The sequence below is a fragment of the Astatotilapia calliptera genome, chromosome 1 (genome assembly GCF_964374335.1).
Source record: "Astatotilapia calliptera chromosome 1, fAstCal68.1, whole genome shotgun sequence".
Taxonomy (NCBI): domain Eukaryota; kingdom Metazoa; phylum Chordata; class Actinopteri; order Cichliformes; family Cichlidae; genus Astatotilapia; species Astatotilapia calliptera.
This window is the reverse complement of record NC_137422.1, coordinates 23,668,890-23,694,514: the sequence shown is the minus strand read 5'-3', so window position 1 is coordinate 23,694,514 and position 25,625 is coordinate 23,668,890. Positions and strand designations below refer to the sequence as shown.

The 25,625-nt window shown below is 38.3% G+C and overlaps 1 protein-coding gene and 1 non-coding gene across 3 annotated transcripts; both read right to left on the bottom strand.

Annotated features, from left to right (window-relative positions):
- Positions 1-1,460: 1,460 nt before the first annotated feature.
- rab27a (RAB27A, member RAS oncogene family) lies at positions 1,461-22,493 on the bottom strand. 2 transcript variants are annotated; one of them, XM_026169200.2, is made up of 6 exons: positions 22,292-22,493; positions 7,398-7,566; positions 4,872-4,957; positions 4,692-4,795; positions 4,033-4,156; positions 1,461-2,306 (listed from the first exon to the last, which is right to left on the bottom strand). In XM_026169200.2, exons 2-6 carry the CDS (start codon positions 7,548-7,550, stop codon positions 2,111-2,113), a joined length of 663 nt encoding a protein of 220 aa, XP_026024985.1. In that variant the 5' UTR covers positions 7,551-7,566; positions 22,292-22,493; the 3' UTR covers positions 1,461-2,110. The 2 variants fall into 2 exon arrangements, with proteins under 2 accessions (XP_026024985.1, XP_026024990.1); XM_026169205.2 differs by lacking the exon at positions 22,292-22,493 and adding an exon at positions 21,705-21,728 and having other exon boundaries at positions 1,872-2,306.
- A 1,691-nt stretch (positions 22,494-24,184) lies between these two features.
- LOC113023083 (uncharacterized) lies at positions 24,185-25,059 on the bottom strand. Its single transcript, XR_013906396.1, has 2 exons — positions 24,882-25,059; positions 24,185-24,526 (listed from the first exon to the last, which is right to left on the bottom strand). It is a non-coding gene; the product is annotated as an uncharacterized LOC113023083 (transcript).
- Between the last annotated feature and the right edge of the window lie 566 nt (positions 25,060-25,625).

Genomic DNA, 25,625 nt, shown 5'->3' with positions numbered 1-25,625 from the left:
GCTCAACATAGCCAGGCTTTTCTGGCGTTAACTAGCTTAACAAAACCTGAACCTGCAGTATCAGCTTTCTTTGTTAACTTTCTGCTTCAGGCTTTGCGTACACTCACATAAAAAGATGCTTTTGATGTATGATTTCCCTCTAATTCTGCATAGAAATGAGTCTCCGGTGTATCACCAACTTTAGACAAAGACTAAGTGATCGAGATCTAAACAGCAAAATGGAAGACCAAGTGTAATCCTGCAGGAAATCGTTAATCTCCAATTATCACAATCACATTCAGCAGTAAAATAAAGTTTGAGTTAGTATATTTAAATTCCCTTCACTTCAGTCTACCACCGGATCAATGTGAACACGATTTTGTAACATGGTGAATAAAGCCTAAAAATGTAACTGATCGGTTTTCTAACCTGTTATCTAGTAGCTGCAAACCCAGCAGTGTGAAACAGACTAGCAGCAGATTTGGATCAAGCAGCCAACGTGAAATTTCTGCATAGCCGCCTGAATTTCAGCAACAGTGTGAGGCACAGTTAGCACTGCTGTAACCTTACAGCTGGGCTTCGCGTTAGTGAGGTAAGGCTCTGCAGCTTTCATGTGTGAAATGTGTTCCTTTAGCACTTGGAGCATACTGTAAATACGAGCAGAAACTTTTGTTTTACCACAGTAATCTAGTCAGGTCGCATTAAAAGCTCTGACCTCTGATTTCGAGGTCAAGTTCACTGAGATTTGAACTCATCTGACATTTTCAGTAGTAGCAGTAGAAACAGTTTGAAAATCCTAGGTAACATCCTTCTTGAGTTATCGTAGTTATTCTATAATTTACATTCGGTTTAATCTGCCGATAAACTAAAGTGATGGGAAATCATCGGAATTGAACACACCGAGTAGCGTTTGAATGTTTAAAAGCTTCAGACATTAAACAAGTTGTCAAAAACGCTGTTTTATGCGAGTGTGCTCAGAGTCTGAAGCAGAAAGCCTGATTTTCCCACCACACCACTGGGTTTTTAAGTTTTATTCAGCCAGGCAACGCCAGGGAAGCCTGGATATGCTGAACCTGCTTCGTAATACGCCCCTCTGGAGTAATAAATATTTATTTGTCAAGGTCTTCGGGACTTTACGAATACTACAAATGATGATAAATCTGAAAATCTGGGTGAAATTCAGGAAATTAGTCAAAGCCTCTCTTCAGACACAAGTGTTATTATTGGGATAACAACAGGCTTCTGCATTTATTTAATCAGAAGCCATTTTGATCATTTTTAGTCTCCAAAATATTCCTCAAAAGTAATCTGAAAGTCCACACACTGATATTTTAGCTTAAAATATAAAACTGAGTATTATGTTTAGCCCAAAAAAGTCCAAATATGCACAAAAGTTTGTTTTTAAACATTTTCTGCAACCGTCTGTTTTCAGCCGCAGGATAGATAACCCGAATCATCCCCGTTCCTGAGTTATTGCCCTGTTTTAAATCACTTTATTTAATTCATTCTAACTACTGAATGTACTTTTTTTTTTTAGTAATTATTGGACTTAACTGTACATAATAAAGTTTAGATGATTTAGTGAAACAGAGTTTTGTAATTTTGCAGGCAAACAAGCACAAAGATTTAGGAAGGAAATTAAAGAGTGTTAACTTGTCCATCTAGCTAACACCGGATGGTCACTGTGAGCTACATTTCCTCTTGCTGTGGCACCGGTGAGATTACAGCTTAACATTCAGAAGAGCATCAGTAGAACATAACCTAAAGATCCATAAATAGCTAATTTATCTCTAAAGCAAGTATATTCATAAAACCTGTGGCATTGCAGTTCACCTTTGAATATATGATCTGGAAATTTAAGCTATTCATCATAAGAAATAAATATCCCAAAATCACAACCAGCATGAATTAATCATTCAAAAGACTCATTAAATCAATTCAAGTTAAATGCCCAAATCCAAAAGGCATTTAACTCAGCACTGACAAACTGGATGGAAATGTGTAACACACTGGTTGAATGGCACAAATGATCATCACAGAGCATACAATAATAATGATAATAATAATATACAGACTCCCACCTCTTCATCATTTCCCACCCACACTATGAACACAGATGTTTAAAATAAACCTAACATGCACATCTGCTTCTGTCGGAGCCCTCTGAGAGGTCTGGGGTGAAGGGTCCGTTAGCTCGGACAGTCCCGTCGGGGATCCAGGACTTGTCCACACATCGTTCCATCCTCTTCATGATGAGATCCAGCAGGACTTCCACGGCCTGGCTCACGTTATCCCCGTTTGCAGCACTCGTCTCAAAATACGGGATTCTGCACGGAAACATTTTTCAGTTACAAAACAGGGATCAAAGACAGCAGCTATAGTGTAGCTCAAACCTTTGTTGACGTAGGAGTGCAATTAAAAAGTTGTGACTCTGCTCATAAGAAGTAATAATAATAATAATAATAATAATAATAATAATAATAATAATAATAATAATAAAAATCGGTCATTGAAACACTGGTCCAGAGTCATTCATCGAAACGACCTGAACGTCGCCCCGCTCACAGAAGGGCACACCGAAACAATTTTACCCTCCCCACCTGCCCCATTCGCCAGATCCGACTCTACCCCAAAATGAAATTCAAGCTGAAGGATCGCCGTTTTGACGCAGTGAAGGCGTTCAGGACAAGACTTTCATGGAGCTGAAGTTGAGAACATGAGTATTGATTTTGTTAGTTTTTATGTGCAGAGCTGTGGAACTAAGCATGTTGATTAAGTTTGTGAAATGGAGCTAAGTGTTTTCCTGAAACAGCCTGACGCTGTTATTTCTAAACTAATTAGCAGCAAAAAAGGTCATTTACTGACTTACTGGAGACGTTTTCATCTTTGGATTACCCATCTGCTGCTGTGTACTTATTAAAATACACAGATATAATAATACGACAGTACACGGACTGCTACAGTATTGTTTGATCAGTCGGTTAACTGATATACTTAACCACACTGAGATAAGGGTGTTAGATATTGTTTATATAAATTGAATTGATATACCTTTTATTAGTCCCACAAGGGGAAATTTCATAAGGCTGTCGACCTATTGCACGCAATGGCGGCACCATCTTACCCTCCGACCATACATACATTACACAAAACATCACATGGAGAAGACAGGTCAGAGAGGTATAACAATGGAGAAATGCACCACATGAGGAAAGATGAGGAGAAATAATAACTCCCCCCAGACTGAGCTCCAACAGGGAGATCAGTTAGAGAACAGAAAAAACACCTCTGCACATAGCACATGAAAAAAAACTCTTAATACACCAAAGAAACACATGACAAGCAACAGGGGTGGGTAAAGGGTGCAGCATCGGAAGGGAATAAGCGTCGAAGGCGTTTGGAAAGGGAGGGGGGATGAGTGTGTGCATATCAGTGTATATGTATGTGTGCGCGTGTCCAGAGTTCAGCTGAGACAGTGTCCTTCGTCCCTGCTAGGCTAAGTAAACAGAAATGAACAGATAAATATGGCACAGACTATATTAAAAGTAAATAAATTCATTTAAAATAAATACAAAAAAAAAAGAAAAAAAAAAAGGGAGAAATGTCTGTGGGACATCTGCAAAGCTGAGGTCGTCCTCGACTGTATAAATGTCATTTTATAGTCCGTTGTTAGGTGGTTGCCAGGTAGACATGATGCCGTTTATAGATATAAATGAGAAGTTATTGCCAAGGCCATTGGCTGATTGTCATACAGTGCTTTTCTACTCTACTTGAGGACTCAAAGCATGTCACATATACATTCAGAGCAGATGGGCAGAGATGCCATATACTTGAATGCATCGTTTATATTTTTAGTAAAGGTGTGTCTGATGGGTCCCAAGCAGGATATTTTACACGTGTGCACAAATATTTGTTTTTCAAGGAGGACTAATTTAGTTCAACATTGTCCTGCATGAACTTTGGCAAACAAAGCGGCCACTGCCTCCTTGGCAAATGTTTGAGGGAGAGGTTCATGTACAGATGGATCACAGGCGGGCAGGCAGACAGACGTACCCGTACTTCTCGGCGAGTTCACGAGCCTGGTTTTCACTGATCATTCTCTGGTCCGACAGGTCACATTTGTTCCCACACAGAACGATGTCCGGATTTTCACAGTATGCATGGATCTGTAACTGACCTGAAACGATCAGAGGTTGTTTTTTTTTTAAATGCATAAAGTTGTGTTTCCATGGAAATATCTTAAATAGTGGCAAACACATCAAGGTTTCATTCACGTACTAGTTGATACAGCTGGGGTTAGAGTAGGGAAAGAGTAATAAGAGGGAGATTAAAAGTTTAATTACACTTTGGGTCTAAAACCAAACTCCACGAGTCGGACATAATAAGCCTTTGTGCACAGTCAACAAGAAACAGATTATTTCTCTGCTAAGGCAGAGCCGACGTGGATGTTTGTTTGTCTGTCTGTCAGCAAGATTACTGAAAAGCTACAGAGCTGAATTTCATAAAACCTGGTGGAGAGATGAAGGCCAGGCAAGAAATAAAATCTGGATTACTTTCTTTACAAATCAGTAGAAGGGCATCTACAGGTGCCCTTGTAAATATCCAGTGACTGGTGCACTTTTTATTAATTACACCAGCGGTGAACTGATTGTTAATTCTTCCATTTTCATGACTAAAAATGTGCTTTCAGCTCAACACATTAGGACACATACTCATCCAGTGTCTGACGTTGAGGAAACTTTGCTCGTTTGTGAGGTCGAAGAGGAGGAGGAAACCCATCGCATCTCTGAAGAAAGCAGTCGTCAAACTTCGAAACCTGAAATCAGAGGAAGAAAAAACACTTAATGGAGAAAAACAAAAGTTAGAGATCAAGAAGTTAGAACAGAGTTTACCTCTCCTGTCCTGCAGTGTCCCACAGCTGCATGTGGATCTTCTGTCCTTTGCTTGATGTGCCATCTGGACCAGGTGATTTGTACAGCTTAGAAACAGAAAAATATACATATACTTAATTTAACAGATATTAAACTGGGATTTTGAGGATATAGCCACCCCATTAACCATGTAGGAACAAGAGGGGGGAGAGAAAAAGAAACAAAACAAAGACGATGATAGAAAAGGTCTGAAAACCAAGCTAGTTGTCAGCCAGTTTGAGGAGTTTAGAGGTGTTTCTGTTTGCTAATGAATCTTATGATAATCCTGATATTTATGACTGTGCAGGGAGTTTTGTACTATTCAAAAGTAAAGTTTAAATTAAGTTATGAACAGGGGATCCGTGTAAATGTAATTATCAGATACCAAATCAGAGCTGTCAAACTAAAAATGGGAGAGAGGAATGAATCATTGAATCATGCCTATGAGTGTTGACAGAGCGTTTAAATGTTAAATGAGAAAATGTGAGAATAATTAGAGTACTGCCAGTTTGTGCTTTTTATGACTGCATTTTTTTTTAAACAAAAATTCTGACATTTCCATCATAAATCAGTGCAGTGAAACTAAAGGGAAAATTATGTTAATGACATTTAAAATTTCCTGGAGAAGCAGGAACCATGAACCAGGAGCAGAAGGCTCCTCCTGGGCTAATCACCTATGGCCAACGTTGAGATGATGGATAGTTGACACAATTATTTACAGAGTTTGTCAAAAACTGTAGATTCATCAAACTTTAATAATTAGAAGGTCAGAGACAACTGCCCATAAAACAGCAAATGTGACCTTGATAATGAGTTTATATTGTGTGAGCTCTCATTGTGTGCAAGTTTGATTAAATAATGACCCACACTGTAGGAGGAGTAATGACTCATGTGAGCACAGATGGACGACGGACAGTTCCCCGTGGCAGGAGCTCATCAGTCCTGCAGCCGGATGAGCTGAAATGTGACTTAACGCTTGAAGTGGGAACTCGTCTCTCTCTATGATTCCACTCCTTGTGTCTCCGCACACCAGAGATACAAGCAGAGGAGTAGGCAAGTAGAGACACCGGGAGGAAGAAGTTGAGGCAGCAAACATTTAAGAAAATGTTTTCCTGATTTTTGAGCCTCATTTTGAAGTTGCATGAATAGTTTGTTATAGTCAAATTACAGCACAACTTGATACCAGTGTCAGTTTATTTAATATATACATTTTCAATAAAATCTACATCACTCTCAAGATGTTATTGTTCTTTTAAAATTCTCACAAATGGTGAGGTGCAAAAACTCTGAACACCTTAAACAGCTGAAACAACTTATGAATATAATAAGGACAAGTTGTTCCAAAAGTCCTCCTTCCTCTGTGGTTTCTATATTCCAGCTGTGTCTCACACCTCTAATGTAAACTTTTGCCTGTGTATCCTCCATCACGGCTTCTCCTCCTCCTCCATTCTTAAACACAGTGTACTGAGCAAAACTGCAGCTTGGTGTCTGATGGAGAAGTGCAGTTACCCCATGTATTAATTAAAAAAAAAAAAAAAAAAAAAACAGCTGGGGAAAAAAAAAAAAAAAAAATGTTTTCTGTTCATCTCCCCAAAACAAAAAAACAAAATATTCCCCAGCTGTGCACTCATTTATATTTAAAAGTAAAGTTTTTATGTTTAACGAAAAAAAAAAGAAAAAAAGAGGTACATTCAAATCCTTCAGACCAAGCATTGAAAAGAAAGATAATGACCGATACATATAACAGGAGCAGGTTTTCTTCTCAGAGCTGAAGGTCAGCAGCATTAAAGTAAATATGAGATGTGCTCAGCTGTTTGCCAATGGTATGAAGTGTTTATTCTTAAGGAGGGTGCTGCCTGCTTCTCAGCAGTATTAGTCATTACTTTCTGTTGCAACATTCACCGGTAGGCTTTTGTAACGTGGAGTGAATGATCTGGGAATCTGTTTAAGCTCCTGATCAGGCTTCCTGTACAGCGTGAGAGTGGAGTAATATGTTCATTAAGATTTCAAAAACACTGACAACATTAAAACAGAAAGTCAGAAACAAAAAAGAAAATAAAAAGGAAGCCATTTGTCTTAATGCTGTACATGGTTATCCATATGCAAACAGCTCTTATTTATTTAAAAAAAACAAAAACAAATGCAAACTGAGTCCATTCAAAACATAACAAACCAAACACTTGATGGTTTACATTTACAATTATTCATAATTACTTTCTGTTATATTTAAATCTTTTATGAAGTTAAGAAAGTGTGTTCAAAACGTCAAAATAGTTTTGCTTTGGTTTTCAGTAGATTGCAATTTAAATTTATTTGTTTTATCCAGTGACTAACATCTGGTCTTTCAAGGTTTTTGGTGTTTTAAACATTGTTTGTCGATTTGTAATCAAGTGGAAACAGCTTTGGGTCTGCTGGACTTTCTTTAAGGTCACTTCCCTCACACCTGATGTCCTCCTAAACTGCTTTGATGCCAAAGAAGAAGAGCTGAATGAAAGAGCACCGACTCACCACTCGTTTTTCTCTGAAGTCTATTCCGACTGTAGTGATGAACTTGGAGTTAAACTTGCTATCTGTGTACTGGTACAGGAAGCTTGTTTTCCCCACGCCAGAGTCACCAAGGGCTAAAAATTTGATGAGGTAATCATATTCCCCATCAGACATAGTGAGGCCTTAATTTCTGAAACACATGAACAAAACAACTCAGTCAGCCAACAATCTTATAAATAAATATAAATGGAAAAGTGAAGCCATAGTCATATCTCTATTCTTCAGAAATTAAGCAGAGAGTGGAGTGAAAAAGTACAAAACTAGAACTAAACATAACTCTTGTAAAGTTTTAGTACATGTCTTATCCAAAAACCTCAAACACAGAAACTCTACAATATATGACACGTTTAATATTCAAAAGGTACACTCATCATGAAAAGAGCAAAAGTACCAATGAACTACTGTGTCTGTGTAAAGGTTATTATTATTATTCAGTACATGCTGTAGGTTAAACGCAAACATGCACACACCAGGAAAACAAGATGTGTTTATGTACTATAGAAAACAGTTCACTGCTAAAGTATTAATTAGTCCTGTGGTTGTTCATATTTGCTAAAACTATAGTTGCCACATAGACATTTATGTCTTCATCAGTAAGAACCAGAAGTCTAGAAGTGGAGTGCCAAAGACAGGCGCTCTGTTACGCAAATCCAGTGGTTGCTAAATGTTGTGCCGTATGGCAGGGCCTAGTGTGCAGTGGATTTTTTTTTTTTTTTTGGGGGGGGGGGGACCGACCATATTATCAATGAAATGCACAACTGTAAAAAAATAAAATTAATTTTTTTTTTTTTAAATGAATTAAAAAAAAAAGTTGCATATATACCGTCTGTATGAATTACTTGGTGCTGGTTAAAGCAGACTTCTGTCAGATGTTACTGAATGATGGGAATTACAAGAGCAGGATTTAGCAGTGTGCTGACAGACAATCCCAGAGACAGCTCGTTTGGACCAGTATTTGACCAACTCTCTGTGTACAGCCTTTCAAGTTTCTAAAGATGTAAAGATCTGCATATGTTAGATCAGGGGTGGGGAACTCCAGTGGGTCTACACACCTGAATCAAATGATTAGTTCATTACCAGGCCTCTGGAGAACTACAAGAGATGTTGAGGCAGTAATTTAGCCATTTGAATCAGCTGTGTTGAATCAAGGACACATCTAAAACCTGCAGGATCACCAGCCATTAAGGTCTGGAGTTCCCCAACCCTGTCTTAGATAAATATTAGAGCTCTGGCTCCACTACAGTGTGAAGATAATGTAAGTTACTCTTCTCCAGTCCAAGCAGCAGATTTTAAAGTATTTAATTACAATTGCATTTAGGGCTGGGCCATATTATACCGTTCACGGTAATACCGGTATAATGTTAGGCAACGATAGGAAAATGAAATATCGCGATAGAATGGGAGTAAAACGCGCATGCGCAGTGCCTTTGTTTTCATACGCACATGGCCGATTGTTGAGTGAAACAGATGAACCAGAATTGGTTTGTAAAAATGGTGCAACTTCAGTGATGTGGAACTGGTTTGGTGTTTGTCCGTCAGATACACAACAAAGCACATTTTTTTGCAGAACATGCAAGCGGCCGTTGTTATTGTCATATTTGTCGGACTAAGATGCTCTTAAATCTGGGAGTAATCTGGGTCCTAAACTCCGTATGCTTCAGGTCAAACAACACTGCAGCATCACTTAGAGTTAAAAACTGTCTAAATTCTTTCATCTTTAATAAAACGATCAGCATTGCTGCTTTACCAGGTGTAACTATAAAGTTTAACTTTCAGGCATCCATGAAAACAAAAGTTATTACATTTAACGGAGTTAGAAGTTAGCAGGAAGCTAGCGGAAGTTAGCTCGCTAGTTTCGCTAGTTACCTAAGCATGATATAGCATGTTCTGACTGAGAGATTTCTGAAAAAAATCAAACGTACAGCTCTGCTATCACTTCCAACATAAATGAAGACAGGAAACTAAACAGCAGTGACGTGTGTAGGGTTACTGAAGTTGGGCTAGCTGGTATATAATGATGTGCTACGTGATCGCTAGCGACACAGCTATGTTAGCATAACATAAACAGTGAAGCTGGAGGACGAACACTAACACTTTTCCACTTATAAAAGTTAACGTGAAGGTTCTTCATGGTTAGAGACAAATGCAATCGCATGGCAGGATGCTGTAAACGGACCAAACTTCAGTCAGGAGAACAACTGAGATAATCCATCCACAATACAAGGTTAGTCATTAATATACTGCAACAACATGGGAATAGAGCAGCTGCAGAGAATTCAACATTAATGAATCAATGGTACAGAAGTGGAGGAAGCAAGAAGAATGAGTTTAATAAAGTTTGATTTATCTGACTGCTTTGTTTCGCTTAATGTGCCTTATGATCCCGTGCACCTTATGGTCCGAAAAATGCGTACTGCACACTGCAGTTTAATGTTGCAAAGCACCTCTTTTTAACCATATAACCATATTATACGTGGTTATGCTCAGGATATGTCAGCCCATTTCTACTGGAAATGCCTTTTGGTTAAACTTTCAGCAAGGAATTTGCATTTGCACTGTTACATTTTTATAAAGCTTTAATGTACATAAAAACCAGCTTCTTGTTTAAGTGAAAATAAATGGAAGGTTGTCTTTTTGCGCTAGTAATGTTGTGGAGTTGTATTTTGTCTCGCATCAATTATATCGTCGGTTATATCGTTATCGCAAATTTTCAAATATATATATCGTGATAAATATTTTTGGCCATATCGCCCTGCTCTAATTGCATTTATTTTCTGATGCTTTCACATGAACTCCGTCTTCCTTCAAATAACAACACTGACAAGTCCTCTTCACACATGAAGAGGACTTATTTGCGGTCTAAAACTTTTCAGATCCGGGACAGTGCTCAGACATTAGCTAGTCTTCAACCTGCCAGCTCCAGATCATCTGAAGTAAAAAACAGAAAAATATAAAAAACTTTTTTTTTTTTAAAGCAATTGGTAAAACTCGTGATTTTAAAAAAATCTTGTGTGGAACTGTTTACTAGGCCAACACATGCGAAACCAAACATCTTGGAAAGCATGACAACTCCAAACAGAAGGGTTCAGACTTTCTGCTAGACTTCAAACCCGGGACCCTCTTGCTGTAAAATAAGATGCTAACCACGGATCTACTGCGCTAAACATGACCGTGTAACCACAGACACCAACCGCAGCATTCAACCTCACCACAACATTACACTCAGAGCACTGTAAAAGGCACATTAAACCTTTAACCACGTCACAAAAGATCAGTCTTAGAGCTATTTTTCTCTGCAGTGTAATTGTTTGTTAGTCTGTAAAAGGGCAAAATGCAACCAGTCTTCAAAATTTTGTTTTATGTAGGAACATCTTTTTGAACTCCAAAAAGGACCAATGAAATTTCTTTTACTGTTAAGTACCCCTTTAGATACTAGAGCAGGGGTGGGGAACTCCAGGCCTCAAGGGTCGGTGTCCTGCAGGTTTTAGATATCACCCTGGGTCAGCACACCTGAATCAAATGATTAGTTCATTACCAGGACTCTGGGAAAACATCAACACATGTTGAGAAGGTAATTTAACTATTTAGATCAGCTGTGTTGAATCAAGGACACATTTAAAACCTGCAGGACATATTCAGACTTTATCATATAGTCTGACTAAATAGACTCATGTTCTATTAAACTACAGTGAAAATTGGCAAGATACATGCATTCCTTCTTTTAGAGTTTTAAGTGCCTTCCAGGCTTAGATTTGTACAGTGAATGGCAATGTGGGGCTAATCTGTGTGTGACGGAAGAGTGGTTTCATCTTGCTGACACGGTGACAGGAAGCATTTTAAATTCCTCTCCGACTAAAGACACGCACTCTGACACAGACAATGCTTTATGTTCCTACAGCTTTAACGTAGTTACAAATTCTCTGAGCAAATTATATTATTTTCTACATACTTGAATTTGTTTTTACCTTAGCATAAGGACACTAGACTCCTAACTCAATAAGACACGGACTGTGTTGTAGCTGCTGGATGTAACATTTTCATTTGTAATGGTCGAATAGGTCCAATCAAAACAGTTAAAAGATGGCGGAGATGTATCATATGACCACTGCATAGAAAAGCATTCAGACAAGTCTTACATTCTTTCACTCTATCGCTCATTGAACTCTCCATCTGGGACTATAATAAGCAGCTTAAGACTAAGTGCAAAATCAGGATCCACGATAAACACCCTGAGATGGAAATGCCTGCTTTAAGCACGGATGTGGCCATAAACAGTGAGCAAAGAGCACCAAGTCAGACGACAGTGACGTCTACATTCCTTCTCGTGTGTCCGTTTTCACTCAGGCGGGTTAAAACTTCTAAACAAGGTTTTAATAATAACTTTAAAAGCCTTGGTGTTTCCATTAGGTCTCCTGGAAGAAACTCAGGTTGGCTCAACTGCAATCAGCATTACATAAATCCTGAAAGAAGCTACTTTCATTCTACATTTCAAATAAAGGGGATATATCAGTATTATTATCTTTTATCAATACAAATGTAAACTTAATGACACATATTTAATATTTAACCTTGTTTGCATGTTTACACACACACACAAAATCAATCTCATAAACATGCAATAACCTAGAAGTCTGAAATTAAAATAACTGACATGTAAAGTTATAGTCTGTTAGATTAGCCCTATTATACCCATTTCCATCTGCATATTTTTGGGAATAGTGTTGCAAAGTTCAAAATAAGCTCATCTTATACTGGGCCTTGGAGCAGCCCCTCACTTGCACCTCTCATTTTAAAACCACCCTCTCTTTAAGCCATACTTTATTCGGATTGGGTGCTCCTCCTAAAGCAATGATTAGAAAAGTAGGTAAAAGGGGCTTCTGTGAGATTGAGGGGCTATGTCTAATATGGCAAAGAAATCATGCAGATCAGAGCACAGTGCTCAGCACTGGGCCATCAGTATATTTTTACTGGTCCACAAAAAAAAAAAAAAAAAAAGCACAAAAGGTCAGGGTATGCATATTTAATATAGGAATCCACCATATAAAGATCAGCGTAACGGCCATCTTGAAACTCCTGCTCTTAAAGCAGCGTGTTCATGTTTGTGTTTTACAGATTTAGATTCTTCACCACAGAGATCAACAAGATCTATCAGACAAGTTCATACTGAGAACCATGTATTAGCTCAAACAATATGACCAGTGTTGGGACTAACGCGTTATTAAGTAATGCGTTACAGTAACTACGTTATTATTAAGCGCTATATAAATACAGGCCATTTACCATTTACCATTGTGGTAACGAGCACGGTAACTAGTTATGCCAAAATCAGGAACGCGTTAATCGTTACTGGGATTTAGATAGGCTCGTTATTCGTTACTTCGTGTGGTGGCTATCGCGGAGCTTCCACAGATTCAGTAACATTAGCAAGTGGTGGAGGCCAGCAGGTGGTTGAGGGAAAGGGGAGGCAAGAGGAGAGACCCGAGGTGGCCGCCGGTCCGAGTGTCAGGTGAACTGAACTTCAGGTAAGAAGTTATGACCTGCAGTCTATCTGGGTCAGATATAAACCAAGTTTAGGTGGAGTTTATTTTTGTTGTGCTGACTTTTTCATACTGCGTACTAGCTATCATGACGGAGTTTCTATACAGCTGGGCGAGTGCTATGTTACTGATGTTGAACTTTAATAATTAACCTTATGAACAAAATAGAGTTGCCAACCGTCCCCTAAAAAACAGAATTGTCTCGTATTCAGAAAAAATATCACGCGTTTTGTATTGAGGTGAAAAGGAACACCGTTTGTCCCGGACTTCAGCTACAATGAAAAAGACACAAAGCTGGAGTTATTCTGTGTCTTTGCTGCACAGCTGCCTCTTCTTCTTTCATTCTCGCCCCCTCCCTCTCCTGTTTCTACTTCAATCATGAAACTGATCAATGATCAGCTGATCGGCTTTTCTCTCTTGTTTTTTTATCGCCGACTTCGCGCCACAAAGAAGAAACCAGCAGATGTCGTGTTAAACAACAGCAGCACGTTTAAGCTTGATCAGCTGTTGTTAGAATTTATTTAATATTACTTTCTAGTATCAGCTGATGTTTGCTGGAGCCACAGCTGTAAAAGCTGCTGGTCATGATATCCGTTTGGATATGTGGTGAGCAGTGTTGGTCAAGTTACTTGAAAAAAGTAATCAGTAACTAATTACTGATTACTCCCCCCAAAAAGTAATCCCGTTACTTTACTGATTACTTATTTTCAAAAGTAATTAATTACTTAGTTACTTAGTTACTTTTTAAAAACACGATTTACAACCTGAAGAGGTGATAAAGTGATAGATCTTTCAGCCCAATTCTACTTTTTCTACATAATCCATCATACAAAATGTAATCAAATGGAAAAGTCTCTTTTTTTAACTTGTTTTATCAGTTTTAATCTTTTAACTTTATGCATCAAGCAAAACATTTAATTATATGCAACATTCTCTGACTTGAATAAATTAGTTTAACATTTAAACCTATTTTCTACACATTCCAGCACATAAAATAAAATATTTGTGTTTTCACTCACTCTTTCAAATAGATGCAAGTAAAACACAGCAGAAAATAAATAAAGTCAAAGACTCAGCGGTCCTTTTGCTCTATTTTCACCTGTAAAGCAGGAGCGGGGTAGGCGGAGGGTTACCCTGGTGTAGGTGTGCTGCGGTCAGTTGAAGAATCCGCGCGAGTGTCTCTGTGAGTTTCCCATCACGTCGTAGCTACTCGGTGCTTGCTCAGAAGTTTAGGGGTTTTTTTCGCTGTAAAAAAGTTTTCTTCCCACGCACGATGGACGCTAATGTTTTTGTCACTTTTTATGGAATCAAACTCAAAGTAAGGTCAGTACTTCCACACTTTAAACGCTGCACGCTCATACTCTCTCCCGCACTCGATATATTATCCATTGTTGATCTGCACACAGCTGCTGTCACCAACGTCGCACTTGCTTACGTCACTGTCATGAGACATTCTCGCAAAAAAAAAATCACGGTTTTAGTAACGCAGTAACGCAGCGTTCCTACGGGAAAGTAACGGTAATCTAATTACCGATTTTGCAATAGTAATCCCTTACTTTACTCGTTACTTGAAAAAAGTAATCAGATTACAGTAACGCGTTACAAGTAACGCGTTACTGCCCATCTCTGGTGGTGAGAGGGAAACATGAAGATGAAACCAGGAGATGTCCTTACTGAATCATCAGAGCTGAACAGGTGATGGAGAAACAGGTTTAACTTTTAGTTAACATGAATGAGTTGAAGGGAAGTTATGAACTGTTTCTGAGAGACAAATAACACCAGGATCCTTTTCTAAGTAGCTGACAGCTGCTGGTAACTGTGCAGGGGCGGGTCTAGCAAAGTGTTGCCAGGGGCCAGGTAGGGCATTAACAGGGAGAGGGGGGCACAAAGAAATACTTTTCTTTCTTATTCTCATTTACAATGTCTAGCTTTAAAAAAAAATAATTATCTGAGTCTTACAACAAACGATTGATAGATTGATGCATATATACCATCAAGACAGTGTACATCACTGTCACAACAGTGTTTGTTTTCAATCAAAGGCTTTATGATTTTTCCTATAATGGTGGGCCAGTCTCTAGTCAAAATGCCCAGGACGATTTTTTTGTCCCAGTCCAGCTCTGTATGCAGCTTATCTGCAGTCTGGTTTTACCTACATATTCCTATTCAGAGGGCAGAATTTCTGAGTTCTGAGTACAATCAAAAGCACCACGACTGCAGTTTTTGTGTTGGATGTAAAAAGCGCACATGACGCTGTGATGTAGGCTAGAATCATGGCGGCGGTCAACGACGGTCCAGGCGTGGGATTTCTCTCGTGGAAATATGCACATTATCTTTTCCTTTCTATTGGTAGGTGGCACAGTGCACTTGTGGCAAGTAAGCAAGCTAGAAGACTGGCACTCTTGCTGGGTATCCAGTTACAGAAGCAACACATTAACAAGAGAATTCTGAGTAAAACCAAAGTTACTTTCCCTAGTAACTAGTTACTTTGAAAGTAACGAGTAACTTGAAGTAACTTAGTTATATTACTAGTTACTTCTATCAAAAGTAACTAAGTTACTAATTTAAAGTAACTTACCCAACACTAAATATGACAGCTTAGATTAATTTCAAATAAAACATAAGAAAACAGACATAACCTTTTGTAGTCTAAATTCGACCTACATGGATGTGATGGTTGAAAATTTGTCTGGAGAAATCCAGGGAAAGAACTCCAACAAGATTATAGGACTACACTAAGCCTACAGAGAAACATGGAGGAGGGGCTGTTTTTGCCCTTTAGAAAACTTTCAGGCCAGAGCCCTAAACCCTGTAGTTGGCCTATGAGATGCCAAGAAAAAAAAAGAAGTTAATGACTGGTGTGAAGGTACCAAAGGTTTAGCACGTTGAAACATGCAGAAAAGTCTCTGCGTGAGTCCAAGCACAGGCAGTTCTGTAAGAAACAGGAAGGCAAACTGCACACTTTAAATGCTACTGTGAGGTTTCATGAATTCCTTGTTGGGGGTTAACTGCCACTCCATTTCCACATAAACATTTAAACCATATAACCGATTAAAACACCACAACATCACATCAAAGCAAAAACTAGTGTAATCCTTTAACTTTTTTCAGGTCAGAAACAGGTTTGTAAAAAAAAAAAAAAAAAAAAAAAAAAGTCCAGATAGGGCCCACAAAAAAAAAAAAAACAAAACAAAAAAAACCACGAGAAGAAATAGAGCATCTTGTACAGGATGGATGGAGTTCACTCTGTGAAAAACTGTAAGAAGTAGTTTAGAAATGTTATAGCGTAATACTGGAAAAAAAAATTGTGGTATTTCCACACCTTGTTTAAAATACTGAGAAATCTCCTCAGAAGCGCTTCTGAAAGCTACCATCAGCGAGCATGGCTCCTCGCTGTAGCCACCGATGCAAAGACAAAACAAATGCAAACAACACACCAACTTCTCTGGGCTCAGGCTAATTTAAAATGGACTGAACTGTCCCGTAGCCTGACCAATTAAATCCTTTTCCAGGATCTGTGATGTTATGGAAGGCATTAGAGCACACACATTGGGCAACTCGCCCACCTGTGAAGGCACCATTAATGCCAAACAATATACTTACAGTGACTTTGGAACAGTATGTGTACAGATGCAATCTTTTCCAGCAAAAGGCAGCAGGCCACATATTTCAACAGCACCATTCTGTGGTAAGAGTTCAGGTACTAAACTGCCCTGCCAGCAGTCCATACTGGCCACCCAATAGTGCATTACATAACAATAAACAAATGACAAAGAGGGCTACAAACTGTTAAGCAACTGCTGAATTAAGCAACAATGTAAAACTGTTTCACTCAGCTTCCATATACTTAGTGTTGTTAAAGAGGTGATGCAACACAGTGGGAAAAGTGTTGTTTCTGAAACGTGTTAGCACGCAACTGAAATTCTGCATAATTTTTCTTCTTTGTAGTATTTTTACTTGGGTATAAAGTGTAAATATGAATTATTGCACACTGCTTGTTATTTATCTTTTAATCAGTGTCCCAAATATTTGGAAATGATGTAAATTTTGAAGTGTGGCTGAACTGCTCACATGCATGTAGATCAACAACTAAAGTGACTACAAAACCATCTAAATAGTTTAATCAAGAAGTAAACACTAGAGCCTTTACCCCAAAAGCTGATTCTGGTTATCTGGGCGAGAAACGTTTTGTCACTCATCCAAGTGACCCCTTCAGTCTCAGCTGACTGCAGGTTTCTCCAATCTTACAAACAGTACATTTGCACAATGACTGAAACTAGCACCACTGACAAACATGGGCTGTGAGGTCAGTTTCTTGATCATTAATATGCAAATTGTCATGAACATTGATCAACAACTACTGATCAAAGACCATTGATCAGTAACCATGTGTACTATTCACAGAGTTGAGGAATGGCTGCAATCACAGCATTGGTGATGCAGATGATGAAAGATATACCCTTAGGCCCCTTCCTTGATTCAGAGATTATCTTTCTCTTTTCACGTAAATGGCCTTCTTGACATCCCCCTCAAACCTGTGTTCATTCCTGTCCAGGATGTTTACATCCTCATCATTGAAAGAGTGTCCACTGATCTGTCGGTGTAAATAGCCCATGGGGTCCTGGCCTGACAAGTTAGCTTTTCTGTGTTGTGCCATCCGCTTAGCCAGAGGTTGTTTGGTTTCCCGGATGTATAAATCAGAGGAATCCTCCAGGCACTTAACAGCGTACACTACATTACTCTGTTTGTGCCAGGGGACCGGATCCTTGGGGTGGAGCAATTTTTGGTGCCGCTTATTTCTGGGTTCGAAAGCCACAGAGATGTGGTGTTTAGAGAAAAATGTGTCTTAGCTGTTCCGATACTTCTGACACATGAGGGATCACTAAGGGTTTTCGCTTAGACAGTAGTTGTCCTTCTTCTCTCCAAGAGAGCCTTTACAGCCTTTAAAGTAGAATTTATTACAGCATTTCTTTTTTGTTTCATCCTCAGCAAAATGTTGGAAAAGTCATTATATAAGTTAACCTAATTACTACATTTGTTAAGATGTTCACTAATAAAAATCATGTTTATCTAAAGGAGTTTAAAGTCCTTGTATTGTGTCTCACTGGAAAAGAAACTGAAAAATGTGCTTCTTCATTTATGACAAGTCAAAAAGTACTCTGTAATAGAGAAAAAAAAACTTTCAGTTTTAAATCAATGGTTTTAATAAAAGCACTGGATTAACCTTCTAGGACTTGCAGCCAGTTTTACAAATAGACCAGTTACTGTTTTTAGTGCTCAGAAAATGGGCCAATATACTTCATCTACGAAGATACACTAAAGAATTTATTCATTATTAGCATTAGTATTCTTTTTTAATGAAGGTTTTTCCTGCTACCATATAGCAAACTGGCAACTATGTACCTAAAGATAACAGGACCACATGTTACTAAAGAGAAAAAGAAAAGAAAAAACCTACCCTGTTTATGTTGTTTGTTTTTTTCTTTTTAAATTGACGGAAAAGCTTGAGCCAATATACGAAATGTGCTTCGGCTAAAACAGGTCACAGTGACACAGTCGAGCAAAACCACAGTGAAGATTGTGTCAGCACATTTCTGCAGATTATTATCAGCTAATCAGAGACGTTCTTATTGCGTTTCATTTAAGTACAAAAAAATGGCACATCATCATACATCAAGAAAATGCATTACATGATATGCGTGGCACTGTTCTAAAATGTAAAGTTTGAGGTAAATTGCACAGTCATACAGCACTTCACAAACCTAGTATAGCTGTGAAAAGGATGCTCTGATAGCACAGTATGATCTCTTGTGTTAGGCAAGAAAACATTAGCTGTGAGCATCAAAAAGAAGAAGCAGCAGCAGTCATGTCCTTGTTACTGCCTTACAAAATGCAAATCTTTCATAATCAATAACACCAAGGGTCCTCCTCGTTCACTGGATGTACACCGCTCTAAAATAAACGTATTACATGCTGGCTTCATGTAGGAGATCTGAACTCTTTACTTGCAGTGTAAGAATCCAAGTGCTGCCAAGACTCAGAGGTCCACCAATAACCATTTTAATAACTTGTGTGTCTTTGGACTGTGGGAGGAAGCCATACTGTCTGGGGAAAACCAACACAGGTACGGGGTAAACGTGTAACCTCCCCACAGAAAGGCCTCAGACAGCCAGTAGAACCACTACCCTTCTTGCTGTGAGGTGACAGTACTAACCACTACACAACCTAAAATAAGAGTAAAGACACATAGTGCAGACACGACATACAAGTTGTAATTCATGTTATACTTGTCTAATGGCTCCACCCTCAAACCCTCCCATTTAATCCCCGAGACTGGGATTGGCACTACAAGCTTGTGACTCCTGAGGCTGGAATTGTGCCTCAAACCAGGGAACTTGTAACTGTACTTGTCACATGTAACACAAGTGTGTTAACCACTACACTATGGAGCCGGTATGAAATGCCTCCATAGATGCGAACTAAGCCTGTTGCTGGATTTAAGTACATTTATCTCATTATTAGGGCAAAAGGTGACATGCAGGTTAGGATAATGGGTGGTGCTTAAATTGCCCCTTTATGTAGCAGTCTGGCGACCCATCCAGGGTTGGCTGGACGGGCCGATAGATGGATGGTGTCATTACTAACAACTTCATTTTATAAATGAAGGAGGATTACTATGACATTTGTTTTGTTGATGGTGTGCTTAATATTCAAAATTTGGAAGCTTAGAAAGGAGATTTAGAAAAAAAAAAAAGCATATTTAATTATCTGAATAGTTTTTAAATAATTTTTGGTTGTCTAATTGTTACAGTTCTAGGAAACTTTAAATTGCACAGCAAACCAATGTTGAGATCCCATTCTATAACCTAAATTAAGTGTTAGGCTATATTTATTTTTGTATATTTTATGGTGCAGTGAACTAAAAAAAAAAAAAAGGATATTTAACCAATTTACCCCAATGGAAGCTAAAAAACAAACAAACAAAACATCACACTTTTGCTTTAAAACAACTGCATCTGAACATCTTTATCTGTGGTACACCTGCATTCCTAATCTAACCTGATATTCCACCTTTCTATCAGCTAGGATGATCTGTCACCAGCTTCAAAATTACTCTCGTTTGTACATGTATTATATTGTCTGCATCGACAACACAGTCTAATAGAAAAATGTGAAACAGTCCCAAAGAAGTAGTTTGTTTGTCCTCATGAAGGTGAGATGTCACTTTTTCATCAGTCAGCTGGACTTTGAAACTAACATGTACGCATGAACTGAGAGATTTTTGAAACTAATTAAAACGTACAGCTCTTCTATCACTTCCAACATAAATGAAGACAGAAAACTAAACAGCAGTGGCGTTTGCAGGGTTACTGAAGTTGGACTACCTGGTATATAATGTTGTGCTATGTGATTGCTAGCGACACAGCTAACTTTTTTTCCACTCGATAAAAGTTAACGTGAGGGATTCTGGTGGTTAGGGACAAATGCAATCGCATAGCAGGATGCTATACACGGGGCAAACTTCAGTCAGGAGAACAACTGCGATTATTCATCCACAATACAAGGTTAGTTATTAATATACTGCAACAACATGGGAATAGGGCAGCTGCGAGAAAATTCAACAGTAATGAATCAATGTTACAGAAGTGGAGGAAGTGCAGTTTCTGGCTTTCCCCATATTTCAAAAGTGCTTCATCTCTTTGCTATGACTGTCGCCCGGCATAATTTGCAGATGATAATGGTTTTAGCCGCTGTGATGCTTTCGACCAAAACAGGAGCAGCTTGATGACATCATCAACATGCGCTATCACAGTAGAGCGGAATAGTCAAAATCTCTATCGTTGGCCAAATTTATATCGTTTCTATCGTATATTGTTTATGTTGCCCACCCCATGCCCAACTCAAAAGATTGACTGATAGATGACAAAAAAATTATGCCACTGAAAAAAAAAAAAAAAAAAATCAATAAACAGGCTTCCATATAGTCAACATAAAAAAAAGCTATGCAGAGGTTGTTGTTATTACAGCATTACATGCAAGACTGGACAGAGGAAAAATCGTATTTGGGGACATGTTAAGAAGTGTGGGAAAAGTGTTACCAGGAAGACAAAAACAGATTAGAGGTTAAGACCATTTCACAAACTGCGATGAGACTTAGCACTGATGGTGGAAAGCTTTTTTTATAGGTTTTTAAAATTGTTAAGCGGCAGCTTTAACTAATCTATGTTGTTTCTTTAAAAAAGGTCCTTAAATGACAACATTGAAAACTTTTCTGATAGCTTTCTTATCACATTTGTTATCACACATGTCATACCTCTGCCATGTTGTTTGACCTTAATTTAGTCTTGTTTTTTCCACATCTTGTCCAGAGCTGTCTAGAAAGAAATCTTTAAAAAAAAGCTGTATAATATACCCTAAAAGATCTCAGGGCTGTACCTTGATATGCATGGGAATGGATTTAGAGGCCATTTCTGTCAGGCTGCCATCCATGCAAACAAAAAGCAGCTTTAATCATTTGTCAAAGCTAAAGTGGAAGACCCACCCTGGGCAGCTGTCCAAAACAGAAGGAGGCAGCTCCTTGGGAAAATCCGGATGTGCCAGTACCATAAACCTCAAGCATAATAGGCAAGAAAAAATTAAAAAAAACAAAGAAAAGAAAAAGAGTGCTACACAAGTGATGTATTTGACTGGATATGGAGGTCCTGCATCAACGATCTAGTCATTAAAATACCTTGTGAGGACTTATCAGCAGCAGGCAGTCAGAGGCGCACAAAACCCATTGCCACGCTCCAATCGATTAACCGAAAACAGGCCGATAGAATCTAATAATCATCAGCTGGTCCTCGTGTGTGTCACTTCTGATCACGTGACTTGTTAGGCAAGAAATAATCACTTATTTAAATTTTTTTTTTTTAAAACAACAACAACAAAAAAAAAAAACCTTAACATAGATCCTGTGAAGAAGGCAGAACTGCATGGCAGCTTCCTCTATCAAACAAACTGCTGCCACCAGTTTGGTCTAAGCATGGCAGAGAAGTGTGATAAGAGCTGGAGACAGCCAGAGTTTCACACGTTTCAACAGTCTGCTCAATTATCGAGCAAGTGTAGAGAAAGCTACGAGCTCTATCTGGCTATTTGAGGAGAGGATAAAGCAGGTGCTAAAACGTTTCCCCACGCCAGCGCTCCTTTACTTTAACCACACACAAACACAAGCAGTCCCAAAGCAACATATTCGAGCGAGGTAAAAGTTTTCTTGCTAACTGCTGACAGATGCTACAGGCTGGTTTCTTCGATTTATATTTCCTGGAGTATACTCACCCGCCGCGGGGCGTTGCTGCTGGGCGCTTTGTCGCGTCTTTAAAAATGTGGCTAAAAAAGTGGCCCCTGAAGACTTTAGGGAAAGTTAGGAAATGAAAGTTTTACTTTGTCCGTCGCCGCTGGCCTTTTAGTCGACATGAGAGCAGCCTCATCAGCAGTGAGCAGCCGTGGTAACTCGGTCGGTGTGGTCGTGCTGAGAAACAGCTCCTCCTCACGGCTAACGTCAGCTGAAGGAAACGGCAGTTACAACACACAGCCGGACCAGACCGCACTGCTTCAACTGACACACGATACCTCCTCAGGAAACGTCACATTTTCTAATAACTACATACGGCGGAGTGATAACCGCGCCAATGCAAACTGTAACTACGCCATGTGCTCGTTTTGAGGCACTTTTTAATTACGCGATATTCAGCGCAGGGGCGTTTCCAGGATTTTTTAAAGTAGCGGGCACAAAGGGGTCCCACGAACAACAGGCAGGGGGGCATGGTACATAGGTATATGTAATGCAGGATATTAAAAAACCAACAGAAAGTCAGACTTTTTACATGAGAATCCTGATCTTTTAAAATAATTTTTCTGACATTAATTACGAATTCTGACTTTTCTTTATTATAATTCTGACAATAATCTCAGGATTCTGAGATCTAAATTTTTAGTCAGAATTCTGGGATTAATGTCAGGATTCTGCCTTTTTTTAAAATTAAAATTCTGACATTCTGTAAAACAAAAGTAAGAATTCTGTGATTACTGTTAGATATAGATAGATAAATACCTAGCTCAACTACACATTTAAGTCATGGTTCTATCTTATGACTCAAAGTATACAGAAGAGAGCATGATGAGGACCCTACCCAGTCTTTGGATTGGAACAGTGTAGTGCTGTCAGTGACACTCTTGAGTTCAATCCCTGAAAGATGCAATTCTTAGGGGTGAATAGTTTTTATTTCTGTAAATGGTGAAAACATTGTAACCACTTCTATGTTGGCAATATGTATTCATAATGTAGCTGGTCCCCTGAAAATGATTGCTGAATGAGTAATTCTATACGAAATCACTTGTCTGAAGCTATGAAGCACATGTTAGTTGATAAAATGGTAAAACCTTTTTAAAACTCTGTGTAGGCTATATATTATTACATTTGGGGGAAGTAATTACATAGTTCTGATCACTTAATTGTTTAGATGGTTAAAAAAAAAGTCATATTTTTGTGTTTCTTTGTGGTTTTCTGTTAGAAGCACAGGAAATGGGAAAAGTCTAGAACTGCATCTTTGACAGACCTGGTGTAGTTCAAATAGGCACCTGTGTTGAGTTTTTTTTTTTTTTACAAAAAAATTGATCTGGGCACACTGCACTGATATCACAACACAATTTTGTGAGGAACGCCATGGGGGCCTATCAGATATCAGAGGTTATTCCACTCGAGGTCTCCCTTCAACCATGGTTTTGTTTATATAGTGCTTATAATTAATGATAATTGAATGAATTACAAATGTATATATATTTTTTATATAGTTGCATTGTTAGTTCATTTATTCCATGAAGAGACACAAATGTATTTCATGTGGCAGAACAAAATGTGACCTGTTTTCAGGCTTCTGAGAACCACAAACCTCATTTTCTCTTTGCAGATGTCTACACGTGAATGTGGCACTTTATAACACTCAGCAAGGGCAACTAAGGACAACTAGAGGGCTGTTACAGTGCTTTTAGTAATGTTTGATCAATTTAAGTTATGTCTAAGCTTTATGGGCTCACAGTCTCATGGGTAACAGCATTTACTCATATGAGAGATACCTCCTACAGACAACTGTTAGAGTGTAAGGAAAAGACTTTTCTTTTTAAGAAACTGATGAGTAACTAATTTTGTTAGAAGTCATTCTGAAACAGATATGAGAACATGAAATTATTAAATATTTATTCTGTAAATTTATAATCACAAACAGCAGGAATCAGTATGACTTAATCCATGGTGATCTTGTCTTTTTGTTTGGCCTCCAGTCCAGCAGCCTCCTGCCTTCTCGAACTCCTTCAGTCCAGTTCATTCTCTTTCTTTGGCTTGTCCTGGATCTGCTCTCCGGATGTCTTTGGCACAGTCTCGAAATAAGGTCTGTAGATGTAAATTCCACCGGCAACTCCAAGCATTGTGGCAAAGGCTAACTGTGTGAAAGGCAGTCTTCTTCGAAACATGATTTATTATTCTTTTAAAAAAATTAGGATTTCCCAATAGTGAACCTAAAAGAACAACAAAAGAGTTATAAGACACTTTAAATGCTCAAGTCAGTCCAGCACACAGCTTTGAAACATGTGAAAACAGTAGTGAAATCACTCATCTCTTTACCACAAAGGCACAAAAATGTGAGGAAAGTGAAAAGTCTTTTTAGGTCTTAGCAAATTCGTTTGCACCACCGCTCAGTGTTTTTTTTTCCTCTGGAAAACTAACTATATGTATACTATTATTTTGAAAAATCCATATCGGATAATAGAAGAGGCCGATCGCTAGCTTCACAGTGTGTTCACCTTCTAGCTGGGAACATTTGAAATTTAAAAAATTTTTATTTAAAAATTATTTGTAACTTTCATAGCTCACCGAGGAAGCCTTTTGATCGATGTATTTGTAACTGCGGAGCAGACGCACAAAGATAAAAACCCGAGGAGATAAAAAACAGAAGAAAGAACAAGCAGGACAGTCAGTTACAGCAGGATGACATTCTTCTTCTACGCTGAGAAGAAAACTGCACTGCACCACCTACAGGAGCGTAGAGTTACTTGCTCACACACACACACACACACACACACACACACACACACACACACACACACACACACAAAAAACAAAAACAAAAAAACCCACCGAAAAAGCAAACATATTTTGACATAATACCTAAGCTAATATTATGGGACACATGAGCAGGTGAAGTTGTTGTTTTTTTTTTTTATTTTACTTCCTGTCAGGGCTTGAGTTTCAAAGGAATATTTTTCTTAAAAATATGACACAATGTAAGATATGACATAATAATAATAATAATAATAATAATAATAATAATAATAATAATAATAATAATAATAATAATAACAACAATAATAATAATAATAGACCTTTAAGCCCAATTCTATTTTTTGGCATAATCCATCATATAATTTTGAATCAATTGAAAAATTCTCTTTTTCAATGTTGTTTGGTAAGTTTTAATATTTTAACTTTATAAATATTGATTCAAACAAAAATTTAATTATATGCATTGCTCTTCGACTTATATATGCCTGCATATTCTGGGGTCGAAGAGCAACCCGGCCCCGGACAAAGCGGATGAAGATGGATGGATGGATGGAT

Bases quoted from the DNA above. Each gene is read 5' to 3' on its own strand.
- rab27a (XM_026169200.2), bottom strand. From the start codon at position 7,550: ATGTCTGATGGGGAATATGATTACCTCATCAAATTTTTAGCCCTTGGT. The intron at 4,796-4,871 runs GTAAACTCTGTT...CTCTGATTTCAG, and splicing joins GACACTGCAGGACAGGAGAG to GTTTCGAAGTTTGACGACTG. The intron at 2,307-4,032 runs GTACGTCTGTCT...GTTTCCGTGCAG, and splicing joins GAACTCGCCGAGAAGTACGG to AATCCCGTATTTTGAGACGA.